Genomic DNA, 15,824 nt, shown 5'->3' with positions numbered 1-15,824 from the left:
CTCTTTTCTTCAAAATGTCAGAGACAATGTGAGTTCTATGGATGTTTCTTTTAAAATAAAGGTCCTCAGATGCACTTATTCACTTTTTGATGCATTCAGAAGTATGGATGAAAACTCAAAAATAAATGTTTCATCCCGTTAGATACCATTTCATGAAGTTGGCTTCTCATTTACAATATATAATCCTCATTCCCTGCTATCACTTTTTTTGAGCAGCAGATAGAAAGATCTAAAAAAGGAACCTTTCCAATTCATGACATATTTATTTTAACCCTCTCGGATATAGAAATAGTCATATTTATTGTTGTAGCATAGAAAAGAGAAACTTCATGTCCAATGCACTGATTTTTATATTTTATTAATCTTTGGAAAAACTGATCAGCTTGTTTAAATACAGCATTTAATGAAATCCATTTGAAAATCCATTGTGTATGTTGATAAATGTAAGTTAATCTTCCCATAAAAAGTAAAAAAAAAAGCAAAAGAATGTTAATGTTTCAAGTCACTTGCACTGCCCATGTAGTGATGCATGTAGTGGTTTCTGTACATTACTGTACATTTCCTGGACTTTACAGACATTTTAGTGACAATAAATCTACTTAAAAAAACTATATTTGCTGATATAGCCCATCATATATTTTTAAAAAATGTACATTTCCATATTGTAGATATTTTCAATGTTAACAATCTTAACCAGATTAACTTAGAATCTTTGAAGTCAACATGATTCAGTAAATTAATTTATTGAAACAAAATTTCAGCAAATGTCAGAAATGTTTCTTGGTTTCTTATTCTCAATAAAACCCATTTGTCGTGTTCCTTTTCTCAAGGGAATATTACAATATAGTTATCCAATCATGAGTGCATTCAAATGTTTAAATCATTTTCATAACTGGAAGTAAAGAAATGAAGTTTATTGCTTGAAGAGAGAGAGCAGGTTTTCTAATTCTTCCTGAATTTCTGGTTCCTGTAGAGAGGAAAGGAAAATACCCATAAGAATATTTAATCAATACTCCATTTTAAACTGGCATATTTTTATATAGCATAATTATTTTTGTCATGGTCCTCATATACAGGAAGATGTCTCTAATTGCTTCTTCTTCAGTTGCCATGTTTTGCAATGTCAGCAGTCATGGCTCTCCAACTTCCATGATCTTTGATAAAGGCCAACATCTTGATCTTGGTGTTCTCAAATCTTGTACCTCAGTGCTTCTTAAGCTGTTGGTGTATTTCCTCCTTTTTGCTCTGCTGCACTCAATCTTACCAGTCATCACTAAATGTTCTAGTTTCTCTCTCCTAAGTACGCACCCAAGGAACTGTAGTTGTCTCTTGGTGATCATTTGCAAAAGTTTCTCGTGTACCTGCTTTCCTCAAAACTTCCTCATTAGTTGTGTGGGCTGTCCAATTAATCCTCAGCTGTTTTTTTAAAATTATTCGTTCACGGGGTGTAGGCATCAAAAACAGAAAATGCTGGAAAAACTCAGCAGGTCTAAAGCATCTGTGGAGAGAAAAAGAACATTGAACATTTTGAGTCCTTATGAGTCATCTTCAGAGCTCATTGAAACCATTGCTGATTGTCATAAAAACCCATCTGGTTCACTAATGGCGTAGGCATCATTGGCTAGGCCAGCGTTTATTGCCCATCCCTAATTGCCCTTGTTTAGAGGGCACAAGGGTATTTAAGAGGCAACCACGTTATTGTGGATCTGCAGTCACGTATAGGCCGGACCAGGTAAGGATGGCAGATTTCCTTCCCTAACGGCATTAGTGAACCAGATGGGTTTTTACGACAATCAGCAATGGTTTCAACGAGCTCTGAAGATGAGTCATAAGGACTCAAAATGTTCAATGTTCTTTTTCTCTCCACAGATGCTTTAGACCTGCTGAGTTTTTCCAGCATTTTTTGTTTTTGTTGGCTTGGGAGTATATCGCCATTACTTCACTGTCACTGGGTCAAAATCCTGGAACTCCCCCCCTCCCACCACCCCCGCCATTAACAACACTGCGGGTGTGCCTACAGCACATGGATTGCAGCGGTTCAAGAAGGGGTCTCACCATCGCCTTCTCAAGGTCAATTAGGGATAAGCAGCAAAAATTATTGCTTGACCTGCTGTCCCGTGAAATAATTTTAAAAAATGTAGCAGAGGGAATAACCTAGAGTCAGGGGAGCCGAACGTTTGTGTGTGAGCAACCAAACCTGGAGGATAATCCTGAGGGAGGAAAGACCATGAATGGATATGTCAATTTTCTTGAAAAATTCACCTGAAATTTTCAAAAGTTTCAGCAACATTCTTTGAATGACACATTGTCTGAGTGGTCTAGAAATAGCTAAACGTAAAGTGGAAAAGGATTTGGGGGATAGGTTCAGCATGACATGAAATCAGTGAAACAAAAATAATTGTTTTTTTAATTCATTCAGGGGATGTGAGCTTCACTGGCTGGGCCAGCATTTATTGCCCATCCCTGATTGCCCTTGAGCAGGTGGTGTTGAGCTACCTTCTTGAACCGCTGCAGTCCATGTGATGTTGGTACACCCACAGTGCTGTTAGGGAGGGAATTCCAGGATATTGACCCAGCTGCAGTGAAGGAATGTGGATATATTTCCAAGTCAAAATGGTGAGTGACTTGGAGGGGAGCTTCCAGGTGGTCGTGTTTCCAATCTATCTGCTGCCATTGTCCTTCTAGATGGTAGTGGTTGTGGGTTTGGAAGATGCTGTCCAAGGAGCCTGGGTAAATTCCTGCAGTGCATCTAGTAGATGGTACACTGTGCGTCAATGGTGGAAGGAGTGAATGTTTGTGGATGTGGTGCCAATCAAGTGGGCTGCTTTGTCCTGGATGGTGTCAAGCTTCTTGAGTGTTGTGAGAGCTGCTCTCATCCAGGCAAGTGGGAAGTAATCCATCTCACTCCTGACTTGTGCTTTGTAGATAGTGGACAGACTTTGGGAGCTCAGAACGTGAGTTACTCTTCACACAATTCCTAGCCTCTGACTTGCTCTGTAGCCATAGTATTTATATAGCTAGTCCAGTTCAGTTTCTGGTCAATGGTAAACCCCGCCCCCCCCCCCCAGGATGTTGATACTGGGGGATTAAGTGATGGTAATGCCATTGAATGTCAAGGAGCAATGGTTAGATTCTCTCTTGTTGGAGATGATCATTACCTGACACTTGTGTGGCATGAATGTTACTTGCCATTTGTCAGCCCAAGCCTGATACTGTCCAGGTGTTGCTGCATTTGTACATGGACTGTTTCAGTAGCTGAGGCATCATGAATGGTGCTGAACATGGTCATCAGTGAATATGCCCACTTTTGACCTTATGATGGAAGGAAGGTCATTGATGAAGCAGCTGAAATTGTTGGGCCTAGGACACAACCCTGAAGAACTCCTGCAGTGATGTCCTGGACCTGAGTTGACTGATCTCCAACAACTACAGCCATCTTCCTTTGTGCTAGATATGACTCCAAGCAGTGGAGAGTTTTCCCACTGAACTGTGCAGAATGGTTAACTATAATAATGGTTAATTATATTTCTAGGACAGTTGATTAGTCAGAAGATGTCGAGTTCAAGCAGCGTTCTGCTCTGATTGCACCTTGAGCTTCAGTTTTAGTTAATAAAACATAAGTGAAATATTGAAGTGATGAAGACAATGCAGGAAATAGCAATTAGGTTAATCCCTGGAGCAAAATAATTCAGTTATTAATGGTGTCATTCCACCTAATGCTACTTTGATTTTTGATGTAGAGCTCTTGAGACTCGAGTGAAATCATTATTCGGTTTGTCTCCTGCTTTTGGCACACAAACATGAGCAAGCTTGAAGACTGTGCATTGAATATGCAGGGCTTGGCTATAATCACACTACATTTACCTTCCCCATCCACAAACTGCTGTATGTCAGCAACAAATCTGCTTCTCTCATGTTCCTTTTGGGCTGTAACTTAAAACCCGATGATCTCAATCCTGAACTTCATTTTTTAAATTTTTTAAAGAAAATCATGCTTTGCTTTCTGATAATTCTAAGTTGTGCATGATCAAGAATGAACATCAAGCTGCCTGTTCGTAAAAAAAGGACAGCTGATCACTTATGACATACTAGTAAAATTCTTTAATCTTGAAAGCAGGTAACAGAGAGCAGCTTACAGAAGTTTACAAGCTATTAGATAGCATAGATATGGTTAATCTTGAGTACTACTTCAAGGAGTGGCAATAAAATAGAATAAATGGTACACTAATTAAAACTAATAAAAGGAAATTTCGGAATGAAGTCAGAAAGAACCACACAAGGTTTGCCTTTTAGATCAAGTAGGGGAAGTGGAACCACAGAACTATTCCAAATTTGACAAGATCATGTGAAAAGAGCAACAGAATATTTTCTTTATTCTGGATGGATGAGCTTGGCCAAATGACCTCCCTCATGGATACTGTTAAAAATCTTTAAATAGTGAACAGTTATTGTCAAGAAGATATAATAATGTTACTGGAAATTATTTTAAAATGGATTTCTAGTGGAGTCTGTGTCTATGTTTGTGTATCTTAATTGGATTAAAGCCAGCTGGTCTAGATGCTTTGATGTATAGAAAGAAGTAGGTTTGAAATGGTAATTAGATAAACTTGGGGAAATTTAGAAACACGGTTGTCAAGGGGGCAATTTGCATTTTTAAATAAACCATTCAAAAGAATGGGCGAAATCGAGCACCTAGCTGGAAGACACCAAGTAATATGTTTATTTTTTTTCAGCTTACTAATAAAATTGGTAGGATGAAAGGATGTTATTGTTAGAATAGGTGAAGTTAAAGGCCTAGTGATACAATGGAAACTTTACATTCAAAGAGGAAAATTTGTATAAAGGAGAAAGGAGGTTGTGTGTAAGGTAGAGGCATTTTAAGATTCAACAAGTGTGAGAAGCCTCAAGCTGCTGTCTGCAAGGATCCAGAACTGAAAGAAACACAATTTGGATGCAACTGTCCAGGTTGTGCTTTGCCAGATGTCTTTTTAAATCTATGAGATTTATTGTTGCCTTAACAGGGGTGCAACTGAGATTAATCAGGAGATTTTTGTAGCTACTATAGTGGTAATTTTGTAGACATATGTATGTGCTTACAATCTTTCTTCTATTAATAAATGTTTAATTTAGTTTCATAAATACCCTCTTGAGACTCAGTGATCTTATTACTACTGAATTCAAACCCTGTATCTCGAAACATACAAATTAAAGAAATGGGTTGACAGTTGTTTTAAATTTCCCTCTGGGATTTGAATAACTCAGCCTTTACCAACAGTTGTGTCATAATAATTAAAATTGATATCCATTTTCCAATTGTTACCCATGTGGGCATAATAACAAAGTTCAAGCTATTTCTTTCCATCAATGCATTTTTATATACACATCTGTTTCAGATCACAGAGATAAATATATCTTAATTACCTTTCCTTTATTTTGTACATAGCATTGTAAATTTGTAGCAATTTACAATATTTGGTTATTTTAATACCATAAAAAAGGATGGATGAGTCAGCTTTTGCAATTTGGCACAAAGGTATTGTCATGTACTTCTAAAATGGTCAATTATTCACCGAAGAACAAAAAGACCCTCATTCACCAAATCAATGTTTCCTCCACACATGGGTTAATCCCTAAAATCTATATTCCAAATTGAAGAAATTATACATGTAACTCTTCGAACATTGTACCAAAATATCCCTTGGCTAATATGCCAGGTAATTTTGTCATGTACTTCATATTCACCTTTCTCACTGCACATCCACACAGAGTCCTGTTTCAGTCAGGTGTGAATGAACATTTGTTATTACTGGTGTTAGCGATGGACTTCTGCCACCTACAACCAGTTGGCCAAAACAAACGATGCTGAGGACAAGCAGAACATAAGCAGCCTTGGGTTGGTCCTTGTTTTCAGCCATGGAGAAATTAAGATACAAACAGTAGGATTAAAAAGGTGCTCATTTCCTTATTACAGATAATAAGCACTTTTTAATTCAACTGCTCATAGCCATTCCCCTGAGGACAGGGAACTAAGTCACTGTGAAAATGTCCTTCAGAATGGTGCACAAACACAGCCTATTTTCTAACAGCTGTCAAATAATAAACATGGTTATGGTATACTATATGGCATATTGTTCACTGTGTTCCCTTGTTAAAAATTAATTGTGTGAATTTTATTTCTCTGTTGTGGTCACTAGCATATTCCCAGAATAGACATAATCTTTATTCTGGCAAGCCAGTTTTCCCCTCCAATTTTTGTCCTGCTTCTCTCCTGAAGTTGCTGACTCTCACTACGTTGTGCTCTTATGTCAGTCCAATGTCTTGCCAAGGTGATAATTTTTCACAGTGAACCAAATGTTGCTAATATATTGAACTGTGGGAAGTATCATAGGCAACTCAGATTATTTTCTAAAATGCACATGTCCCATTAAGATTCAATGGACAGTAATTAGAAATGGGTAATTTTGCTGTTTTACCCCCTTTCTAACCCAGAGGCAATGAAATCTGTTGTGATGTTCCACAGCCACCTGACTGAGATAATCTAACTCATTACACAGCAGAAATCAAGCTGGGGGTTGCTTAGCTTAGTTCGCTGGTTTGTGATGCAGAGTGACGCCAGCAGCAACGGGTTCAATTCCTGTACTGGCTGAGGTCACCATGAAGGCTCTGCCTTCTCAACCTCGCCCCTCACCTGAGGCATGGTGACCCTCACCACCAGTCGTCCGTCTCTCAGATGAGAGAGCAGCCTATGGTCCTCTGGGACTTTGGCGGCTTTCATACTGTAGAAATCAAGCTGGGACATTCTAGTATTATTGGCTTTGGAAAAGCCAAAACTGCTCACTTTTCCAGGATCATCTTGGGATGAAAAGATAAACACAAGCTCCTTTTCTCTACCAGCAACTGTCTTAGTAAACCCCTCTGTTAGGGGAAAATTAAAAATGCTAAAAGAGAACACTTAAAATCTCCAGGCAGACATGGCTGCTAAACATATTAAGAGTTGACGATTACCAAATGAACATTGCACAGCCCTGAGAGTCAAGCTGAAGACACAAGCAGGACATAAAATAGATTAAGTGCACTCTCCTCTCACATAAGGAAGAGTTTTAGCTTAGATATGGGAGGACATGCAATAGACAAAGAGGGGGCTTTGATGAAACACAAACAATCTTGAGCTGTGAGAACCAAGGTCTTTGCATACGTGTTTTAATTTTGATTGCATAATATAATTATGTATACACCTTTAGAATAATTGGTTAGCAAAATTACATGTTTATGTACTCAATAGGATAGAGTTAGCATGAGACCAGTGTGTCGGTTATCGATTGGATGTATTCAAATGTACTAAAACGTATTGTGATAAGTACAAAAGTAATGAAATGTAATCAATCTGGGAGCTGGGTCTTCATTCTTAGGAATGATTGCAGCTCCCATGCATATGCTTGAATAAAACTGGTTAAAGGAAGCCTGAGTCTCTGTGGTTGCTGTGTGATTGGGGATTGTAACTTCTCATCTTCAACTGGCCTATGTGGTAGTTGCTGAATTGGAGACAGTACCTTCTTCACCCTCTCACTTTCCCACTAAATCCTCACCTCCAACAAAAAGTGCAGAGAGCTCATGGACTTGCTGATGTACCCAGGATGATACATTGCCTTTCTGGTGGTCAAAGTTAAGGACTTCACAGAGCAGCTGCAGAGCACTCTGAAATGGGAGTGTGAACAGCCAGCAGTAATGCTCCATTTCAGTATCAACGACATAGATGGAAAGAGTTAAGGGAGCTGGGAAAGAAATCAGCAAGTAGGATCTCAAAGGGAATAATCTCAGGATCATTCCCTGTGCCACAAGCTAACGAGTAAAGAAAGAGGAGGGTACACAAGAGGAATATGTAGCTGGAGAGATGGCAACAGGTAATGGGAAATGGTGGCATAGTGATAATGTCGTTGGACTAGTAAGCCAGAGGCACAGGCTGATGCTCTGGGGATGCAGGTTCAAACCCCACCATGGCAGCTGGTGGAATGTGAATTCAGTTAATAAATCTGGAATAAAAGCCTAGTCTCAGTAAAGGTGGCCATGAAAGCATGTCGTAAAAACTTATCTGGTTCACTAATGTCCTTTAGGGAAGGAAATCTGCCATCCTTACCTGGTTTGGCCTACATGTGACTCCAGGCCCACAGCAATGTGGTTGATTCTTAACTGCCTTCTGAAATGGCCTAGCAAACCATTCAGTTCAAGGGCAATTCAGGATGGGCAACAAATGCTGGCCTTGCTGGTGACACCCACATTCCATGAAAGACTAGCGGAAAGAACCATAAATGATTAAAGTAAAAAGCATCTCAAAAGTACTTTTTTTATGAATGAGAGCGACAAGAGAATGCTCATGAGCTTCAGTAGCAGAAAAGGATTAGGAAAAACAAAGAAAAAGAGGAAGAAGGAACTCTAATATCAGGTTTTTTTCCTTTTCTGAAGACAATGACACCTTGCTGGGGTATGATGACACTGGTGTTGATCTAAGTTTCATACGCAAATGTTCTTTGTTTCCTTGTTAATTTGACTGCAGGTGATGTCACAACCAAACTAGATCCAATCCTAAGATTCAGGTACATATGCTTTCATTGTCAATAGGAACTGGAACTTTGGACAACTTTCCTCTCCCTAACTCAAGAACGAACAACATGAAAGCCAACTGTAATACCCTTATTGCCACCCAATTGCAGGGGACAGGATGTTACAGCATTCTCAACATACGTAGTTGCCTCAGCGCTGACTGTGATACAAATCACTCCCGAGTGTGCACTACGGTGAGGATGCAAGCTTTGAAGAAGCCTAATTATTCAAAGCAGAAATGCCATCATCATAAGAATATCAGCCATACTGCCTATCCAGATAAAAACAAACATTTCCCTGACTCGATTGAACAGGGGCTCTCAGGCATTCCGAGGGCACATTTGCAAAATAGAACATACTTCGAGACACCACCTACATTGCATATGGAAAGCTAAAGTGGACAAATTCTAAGTGGTTTAAGGCTAACATCACTGTGATAGAACCTGTCATTGACGCCAAGCAGTTCATTCTCATTAATTGTAACAGATTTGAAGGAAAAAGCTCTGAATGCTCTAACAGTCGCTGGAAATAAAGTCCAACAAACTGCTCATGACTGCTGGTTACAACTCTGTCAGAATATCCAAACGGCTTTTGACACAGGAGCACACATGAAAGGATCAAAAAGGCAACAGGTCCATCAGGAAAGAAAATGGCTTCACTGAAAACAAAGGCAGGGGAGGACATCACTGACAAAAACAGTTGGAGAGACGGGTGGAACATTATGTTGAGTTGTATTCTAGGGAGAGCACTATCATTGAGGAAGCTTTGGACACCATAAAAAGCCTACCTGGCATGGCAACACTATATCAAAAGCACATTGGAGGAGCTTAGCAAAACTATTGACTTGCTTACATGGGAAAAGCTGCAGGTGCTGATGCTATACCGCTTGAACTCATCAAGCATGGTAAACTGGCACTCCTGCAGTATCTGTGTGATCTTCTCTGTTTTTGCTGGAGGGAGGCAGCAGTGCCCTAGGATTTTTTAAAAATTCTTTCACAGAAATGTGGGCATTGCTGGCTAGGCCAGCATTTATTACCCATCCTGAATGCCCTTGAAAAGGGGTAGCGAGCCGCCACCTTGAACTGCTGCAGTCCATGTGGAGTAGGTACACCGACAGTGACAGTGCTGTTGGGAAGGGAGTTCAAGGACTTTGACCCAGCAATTGTGAAGGAATGGTGATATTGTTCCAAGTTGGGATGGTGTGTGTGCCTTGGAGGGCAACTTGCAGGTGGTGGTGTTCCCAAGCATCTGCTGCCGTTATCCTTCTGGATACTCGAGGGCGCGGGTTTAGAAGGTGCTGTCAAAGGAGCCTTGGTGAGTTGATGAGTTGCTGCAGTGAATCTTGTGTATAGTACACAATACTGCCACTATACCTCAGTGGTGGAGGGAGTGAACGTTGAAGGTGCGGATGGCATGTCAGTCAAGTGGGCTTCTTTGTCCCGGATGGTGTCGAGCTTCGGGTATTGTTGAAGCGGCATTCATCCAGGCAAGAGGAGGGTATTCCACCATACTCCTGTCTTATGCCTTCTAGATGGTGGACATTCTTTGGGGAATCAGGAGGTCAATTACACGCTGCAGAGTTCCCAGCTTCTGACCTGCTCTTGTAGTCACAGTATTTATATTGGTGGTCCAGTTCTTTTTTGGTCAATGGCAACCCCCAAGAATTTGATAGTGAGGGATTCAGTGACAGTAATACCATTGAATGTCAAGGCGAGATGGTTGGATTCCCTCTTGTTAGGGGTGGTCATTGCCTGGCATTTGTGTGGTTATTTGCCACTTATTAATCCAAGTCTGAATGTTGTCCAGGTCCTGCTGCATTTCAATATGAATTGCTTCAGTACCTGAGGATTCGTGGATGGTGTTGAATATTGTACAAAAATAAGTGAACATTCCTAGTTCTAACTTTACGACAGAGTGAAGGTCTTGATAAAGCAACTGGAGATAGTTGGACCTAGGAAATTACTCTGAGGAACTCCTGCAATAATGTCCTGGGGCTGAGAAGACTCAGTCCCAATAATCAGAAACATCTTCTTTGTGGTTATTTGTGACTCCAACCAGTGGAGAGTTTTCACCGATTCCTATTGACTCCAGTTTTGCTAGGACTCCTTGATGCCATATTTGGTCAAATGCCTTGATGTCCAGGGCAGTCACTCTCACCTCATCTCTGGAGTTCAGCTCTTTTGTCCGTGTTTGGACCAAGACTGTAACAAGGTCAGAGCTCAGTGGCCCTGGCGGAACCCAACCTGAGCGTCAGTGAGCAGTTATTGCTGAGTAAGTGCCGCTTGACAGAACTGTCGATGACACTTTCCATCACTTTGCTGATGATCGAGAGTAGACTGATGGGGCAGTAATTGGCTAGGTTGGATTTGACTTGCTTCTATTGGACAGAACATACCCAGGCAATTTTTCACATTGCTGGGTGGATGCATTTGTTGTAGCTGTGCTGGAACAGTTTGGCAAGGGGGTAGGGCTAGTTCTGGAGCACAAGTCTTCAGTACTAGTGCCAGATATTGTTATGGCCCACAGCCTTTGCAGTATCCCCAGTGCCTTCAGCCATTTCGTGATATCGGGTGAATAGAATTGGCTGAAGACTGGCATCTGAAATGCTGGGAGCCTCAGAAGGAGGCTGAAGTAGATCATCCATTTGTCACTTCTGGCTGAAGACTGTTGCAAATGCTGGGCTCACCCATCATTGAGGATGGGATATTTATGGAGCCTCTTCCTCTAGTTAGTTGTTTAATTGACCACCATCATTCACAACTGGATGTCTCAGGACTGCAGAACTGAGATTCTATCCGTTCGGTGTGGGATCACTTAGCTTCTATCCGTTCGGTGTGGGATCACTTAGCTCTGTCTATCGCATACTGCTTCTGCTGCTTGGCATGCAAATAGTCCGATGTTGTTACTTCACCAGGTTCATACCTTATTTTTTAGGTATGTCTGGTGCTGCTCCTGGTATGCCTTTCTGCACTTCATTGAATCAGCGTTGATCCACCGGCTTGCAGGTAATGGCACAGTGGGGGTTATGCTGGGCCACGAGGTTACAGATTGTGGTTGTATACAATACTGCTGCTGCTGAATGCCCACAGCGCCTCACGAATGCCCAGTTTTGAGCTGCTAGATCTGTTCGAAATCTATCCCATTTGGCACGGTGGTAGGTTCAACAACACAATGGAGGGTATCCTCACTGTGAAGAAAGGACTTCATCTCCACAAGAACTGTGTGGTATTCACTCCTACCAATACTATCATGGACAGATGCATCTGCGACATCTAGGTTGGTGAGGAAGAGGTCAAGTAGGTTTTCCCTTCTTGTTGGTTCCCTCACCACTGCCGCAGACCTAGTCTAGAGATATGTCCTTCAGGATTCGACCAGCTCATTCAGTTGTGGTGCTATTGAGCCACTTTTGGTGATAGACATTGAAGTCCCCCATCCAGAGTGCATTCTATGTCCTTGCCACCCTCAGTGTTTGCTCCAAGTGGTGTACATGAGAGGTGGACAGGGGTGATGTTGGTGGGTGGTAACCAGCAGGAGGTTTCCTTGTCCATGTTTGACCTGATGCCATGTGACTTCATGGGATCCAGAGTCGATGATGAGGTTGGCGGGACAGGACATACCCAGTAATGCTGATGGTGTTGACTGTAAGGTGTGATTCTGCGTGTCTGGCTATGTCAGGCTGTAGCTTGACTAGTCTGTGGGACAGCTCTCCTAATTTTGGCACAGGCCCCCAGATGTTAGCAAGGAGGGATTTTCAAGGTCGACTGAGTGCGCTATTGTCATTTCTGGTGACTAGGTAGATGCCAGGTGGTCCCTCCAGTTTCATTCCTTTTAGACTTCATAGCGGTTTGACATAAATGAGTGGCTTGCTAGGCCATTTCAGAGGGCAGTTAGGAGTCAACCATGTTGCTGTTGTCTGGAGTCACATGTAGGTCCGGTCAGGTAAGGATGGCAGATTTCCTTCCCTAAAGAACATTAGTGAACCATATGCAGGATGCAAATACTATGAACCTGTAAAAGAACAAAGACAACCGCAGCGATTGCAACAACAATTGAGGCATTTCCATGCTGAGCATCATGGGAAAAATATTTGCCTGTGTTACCCTTGTCAAACAGTATATCTTGGCTGAACGCATTTATCCCAAATCCCAGTGTGGTTGCAGACTGGAATCTATAATTGATCTGATCTCACTCCAGTAGCTGCAAGAGAAATGCCATGAACAAAGGAGACCACTATATATTGCCTTCGTCAATCTCACCAAGGCTTTCGACCATGTGAACAGAGGTGGTCTATTTAAGCTGTTGGAGACAACTGGCTACCCACCGAAGCTGCTCAATGTGATCTCTTTCCATTACAACATGATGGGTAAGGTCGGCTATGACGATGCAACATTAGAACCCTTTGAGAACCACAGTTGGTTCAAACAAAGTTGTGTTCTAGCACTGACACTCTTTGGCATATTCTTCTCTTTGCTATCATATGCCTGCACATCATCTACACAGTATATCTACTTACATAGCAGAACTGATGGAAAGCTGTTCAGCCTTACATGCCTGAGAACCAAGTCCTCATCAAAGAATTGCTCTATGCTGGCAATGGCACACTAACATTCCATACTGAGAAACACCTGTAGTGACAAATGGATGCTCTCTCACACCTGTAAGTATCAGGAAGACAAAGGTCATGTTACAGGATGTTGCTGTACCACCATCTATCAGCTTTGACAGTGTGACACTGGACATTGGCAATAGCTTCACATATCTAGGCTCCACAATCATCAGCAATCTCTCACTTGTTGCTGAAGTTAACACATGCATCCAAAAAGCTGCAGCTGTTATGTCCAAGCTGAGTAAGAGTGTGGAACAACAGCAGCCTGACTGAGAACATCAAACTGCAAGCTGATCAAGCCTGCGTCCTCAGTGTGCTCCTCAGCGGTGGTGACCTGCAAGCGAGGTATGAAGATGGTGGGCATCAACACTGACAAATGAGAGACAGTCGCTGATGGCCGTGACCTCTGGAGGCTGACTGCTTGGAAGGGCATCTAAAGAGGTGAGCAGAAACTAAAAGCTCAGTTGGCTGAGAAGAGGGCCAAGAGAAAATAGAGGCAAGAGAATTGTGCACCTTCTCAGCTCACTGTCTTCCTCTGCTGGAAATGCAGCAGGGACTGCCATGTCAGAATGGGGCTCCAGAGCCACACCAGGCAATGCTTAACACAGAGTAGACTACCATGGCGCAAACCATTGTCTTACGAGATGGAAGGCTGCCACAGGAGGCAGGTGATGTTACGGCCAAGCCAGATCTTGTTGTTTACTATCCACAAATGCATAATTCTAATGACAGCTATTTAATTATCTTTAGGAAACAAATCTTGGACATTTTTCCCTTCCCAGTATAAGGTTACTGAAGCCATTATAACGCTCTTAGTGCTACCCACCTCAGCCCAGGCAGAGGTCAGACTCAGCTATTCACAGGAGAAATTCACGGAATTGCTGGGGAGGTGCATCGTAAACAATGTTAAGCACAGATTAAATTTTAAATACCTCTGTATTGTTGGGAAAGGATGCTGCCATGTCACACCACATTTGTGCGTTGTTGGTTTGTCCAAGTTCTCTGTAACACTGAAGGTAAAACAAAAGAATTTGCAGAAATGGAGCTTAAACAACTTTGAACATGATGGTCTTGAGTTTATAAACAGAACTGCACATGAAATTTCTAAGGGACAAGGAAAACGTGGTACCCACCTTTGTTATATATACACAATTAGCTTTGGAATATCTTGGGTGTAGTTCCTCTACCTGGAAAACAGGAGACAAATACATATTTACTGACAGGTTACGCTCGAGAATTAAAGGATTGAGCTGAGTTGGGGTGACAGTCAGAATTCAAAGTGAGAACTGAGCAGCTAATTTACATGGCAGACCATGAGACTCAGCTTGATAGGTAAGCTGGCTGATTAGCAAATCTCCAATGGTGCAACTCATGGATCGGAAGGTTGGCTGAGTTGCAATATAGAATGCTGATCTTCATTGCTGCACCATCAGTGCTGTGCCTTCATCTGCCAGGGCCTTGAGCTCTGATGTCCCATCCCTAAAACTCTCTGCCTCGCTTTCCCCTCTTTTAAGGCACACCATATTACCTACCACTTTGACCAAACCTTTGATTACCTGTCCTAATGTGTGCTTATGTGGCTCGGAGTCAAATTTTGTTTTTATCACGCTCCAGTGAAGTCCCTTAGGACATTTGCTATGCTAAGGGCAGTATACTGCCAAAGCACGTTTGAAATTTAAACTAAGCAGCATGGAGAAAGAACATGTGCACGCACATTGTTCCTGTTTCAGCTAAACAAAGTAAGTTATAGCCATTTGTTGGTTCATTCCTCAGGGCAATGGCTTGACCAGAGTCAAGCTGCCTGGTTTAAATTTCAAACAATGCTTTCGCAGTTAACTGTCAGTCACCATTAACTGGTGACATTAGTATTCTTGTGATTGTCCTGACAAAATGTCTCTTTTCAGCAATACTAGTTGAGTTAGTTGACTGAAAGTGGGAGATGGGTTAAATGGCTTATTCTTGTCCTAGGCTTGCCTAAGATCTTACAACTAGAAAATTAAGACAGCCAGAATTTCTGTTCTTGGTTGCTCCCCAGTAACCCTTGCTAGAATATACATTTGGAAACTCTTGGGCAAGGACATATGAAATATCTCATAACTGAAAGTGCTGAACTTGCAATTTAAGTCAACATATAAACTTGGATGCTGGCAACACCCATTGAACTGTATTCCAGAATGTGTCACCAACTTCAGGAGTGGAGGATTAAGAACCAGGAAAAATGTAAATACTAAAAACTAGGTCAAAATACAAGCACTTCAGCCTGTACTAGCTGTCTGTATTAAGCAGCCCTTGTTTCTATATCTGCCTAATGCAAGTGATGGGGTGTAAGGGAGAGGTAGCACCTCTCATAGCTGGGTTTGCTGCACTCTTTGGAGTGGTCCATCTTGTATTGGACCTCATCTTCACCCAGCTCTCACCTGTGGCTCCAATTGGTTGTTAATGTTTGTCAGCGGCTACACTCCAATAAACCGCCTTACTAGGCGGGCCAAACCAAGGAGGGTCCCCTACTCTCGGCGACTTAGGCATTTGTCTATCCTGGAGTTAGAAGGGATGTGAGGAAGAATTCTTTCACCCAGGGGCTGGTGGGAATCTGGAACTCACTGCCTGAAAGGGGATAGAG

General features: G+C 41.9%; 1 protein-coding gene across 1 annotated transcript in view; it reads right to left on the bottom strand.

Moving 5' to 3' along the window:
- Positions 1 to 353: 353 nt before the first annotated feature.
- Positions 354 to 15,824, bottom strand: part of LOC121278332 (regulator of microtubule dynamics protein 2) — a 163,692-nt gene continuing 148,221 nt past the window's right edge. The window contains exons 8-10 of the mRNA XM_041188638.1: positions 14,338 to 14,391; positions 14,137 to 14,214; positions 354 to 967 (exon numbers count right to left, since the gene is read on the bottom strand). Coding sequence (XP_041044572.1) covers positions 914 to 967; positions 14,137 to 14,214; positions 14,338 to 14,391 — 186 coding nt within the window. The 3' untranslated portion in view covers positions 354 to 913. The remainder of the gene's footprint in view (positions 968 to 14,136; positions 14,215 to 14,337; positions 14,392 to 15,824) is intronic.

This window comes from Carcharodon carcharias, chromosome 5, assembly GCF_017639515.1.
Source record: "Carcharodon carcharias isolate sCarCar2 chromosome 5, sCarCar2.pri, whole genome shotgun sequence".
In the NCBI taxonomy this organism is placed as follows: Eukaryota; Metazoa; Chordata; class Chondrichthyes; order Lamniformes; family Lamnidae; genus Carcharodon; species Carcharodon carcharias.
Note: the sequence above shows the minus strand (reverse complement) of the source record. Positions and strands in the feature narration are given on the sequence as shown.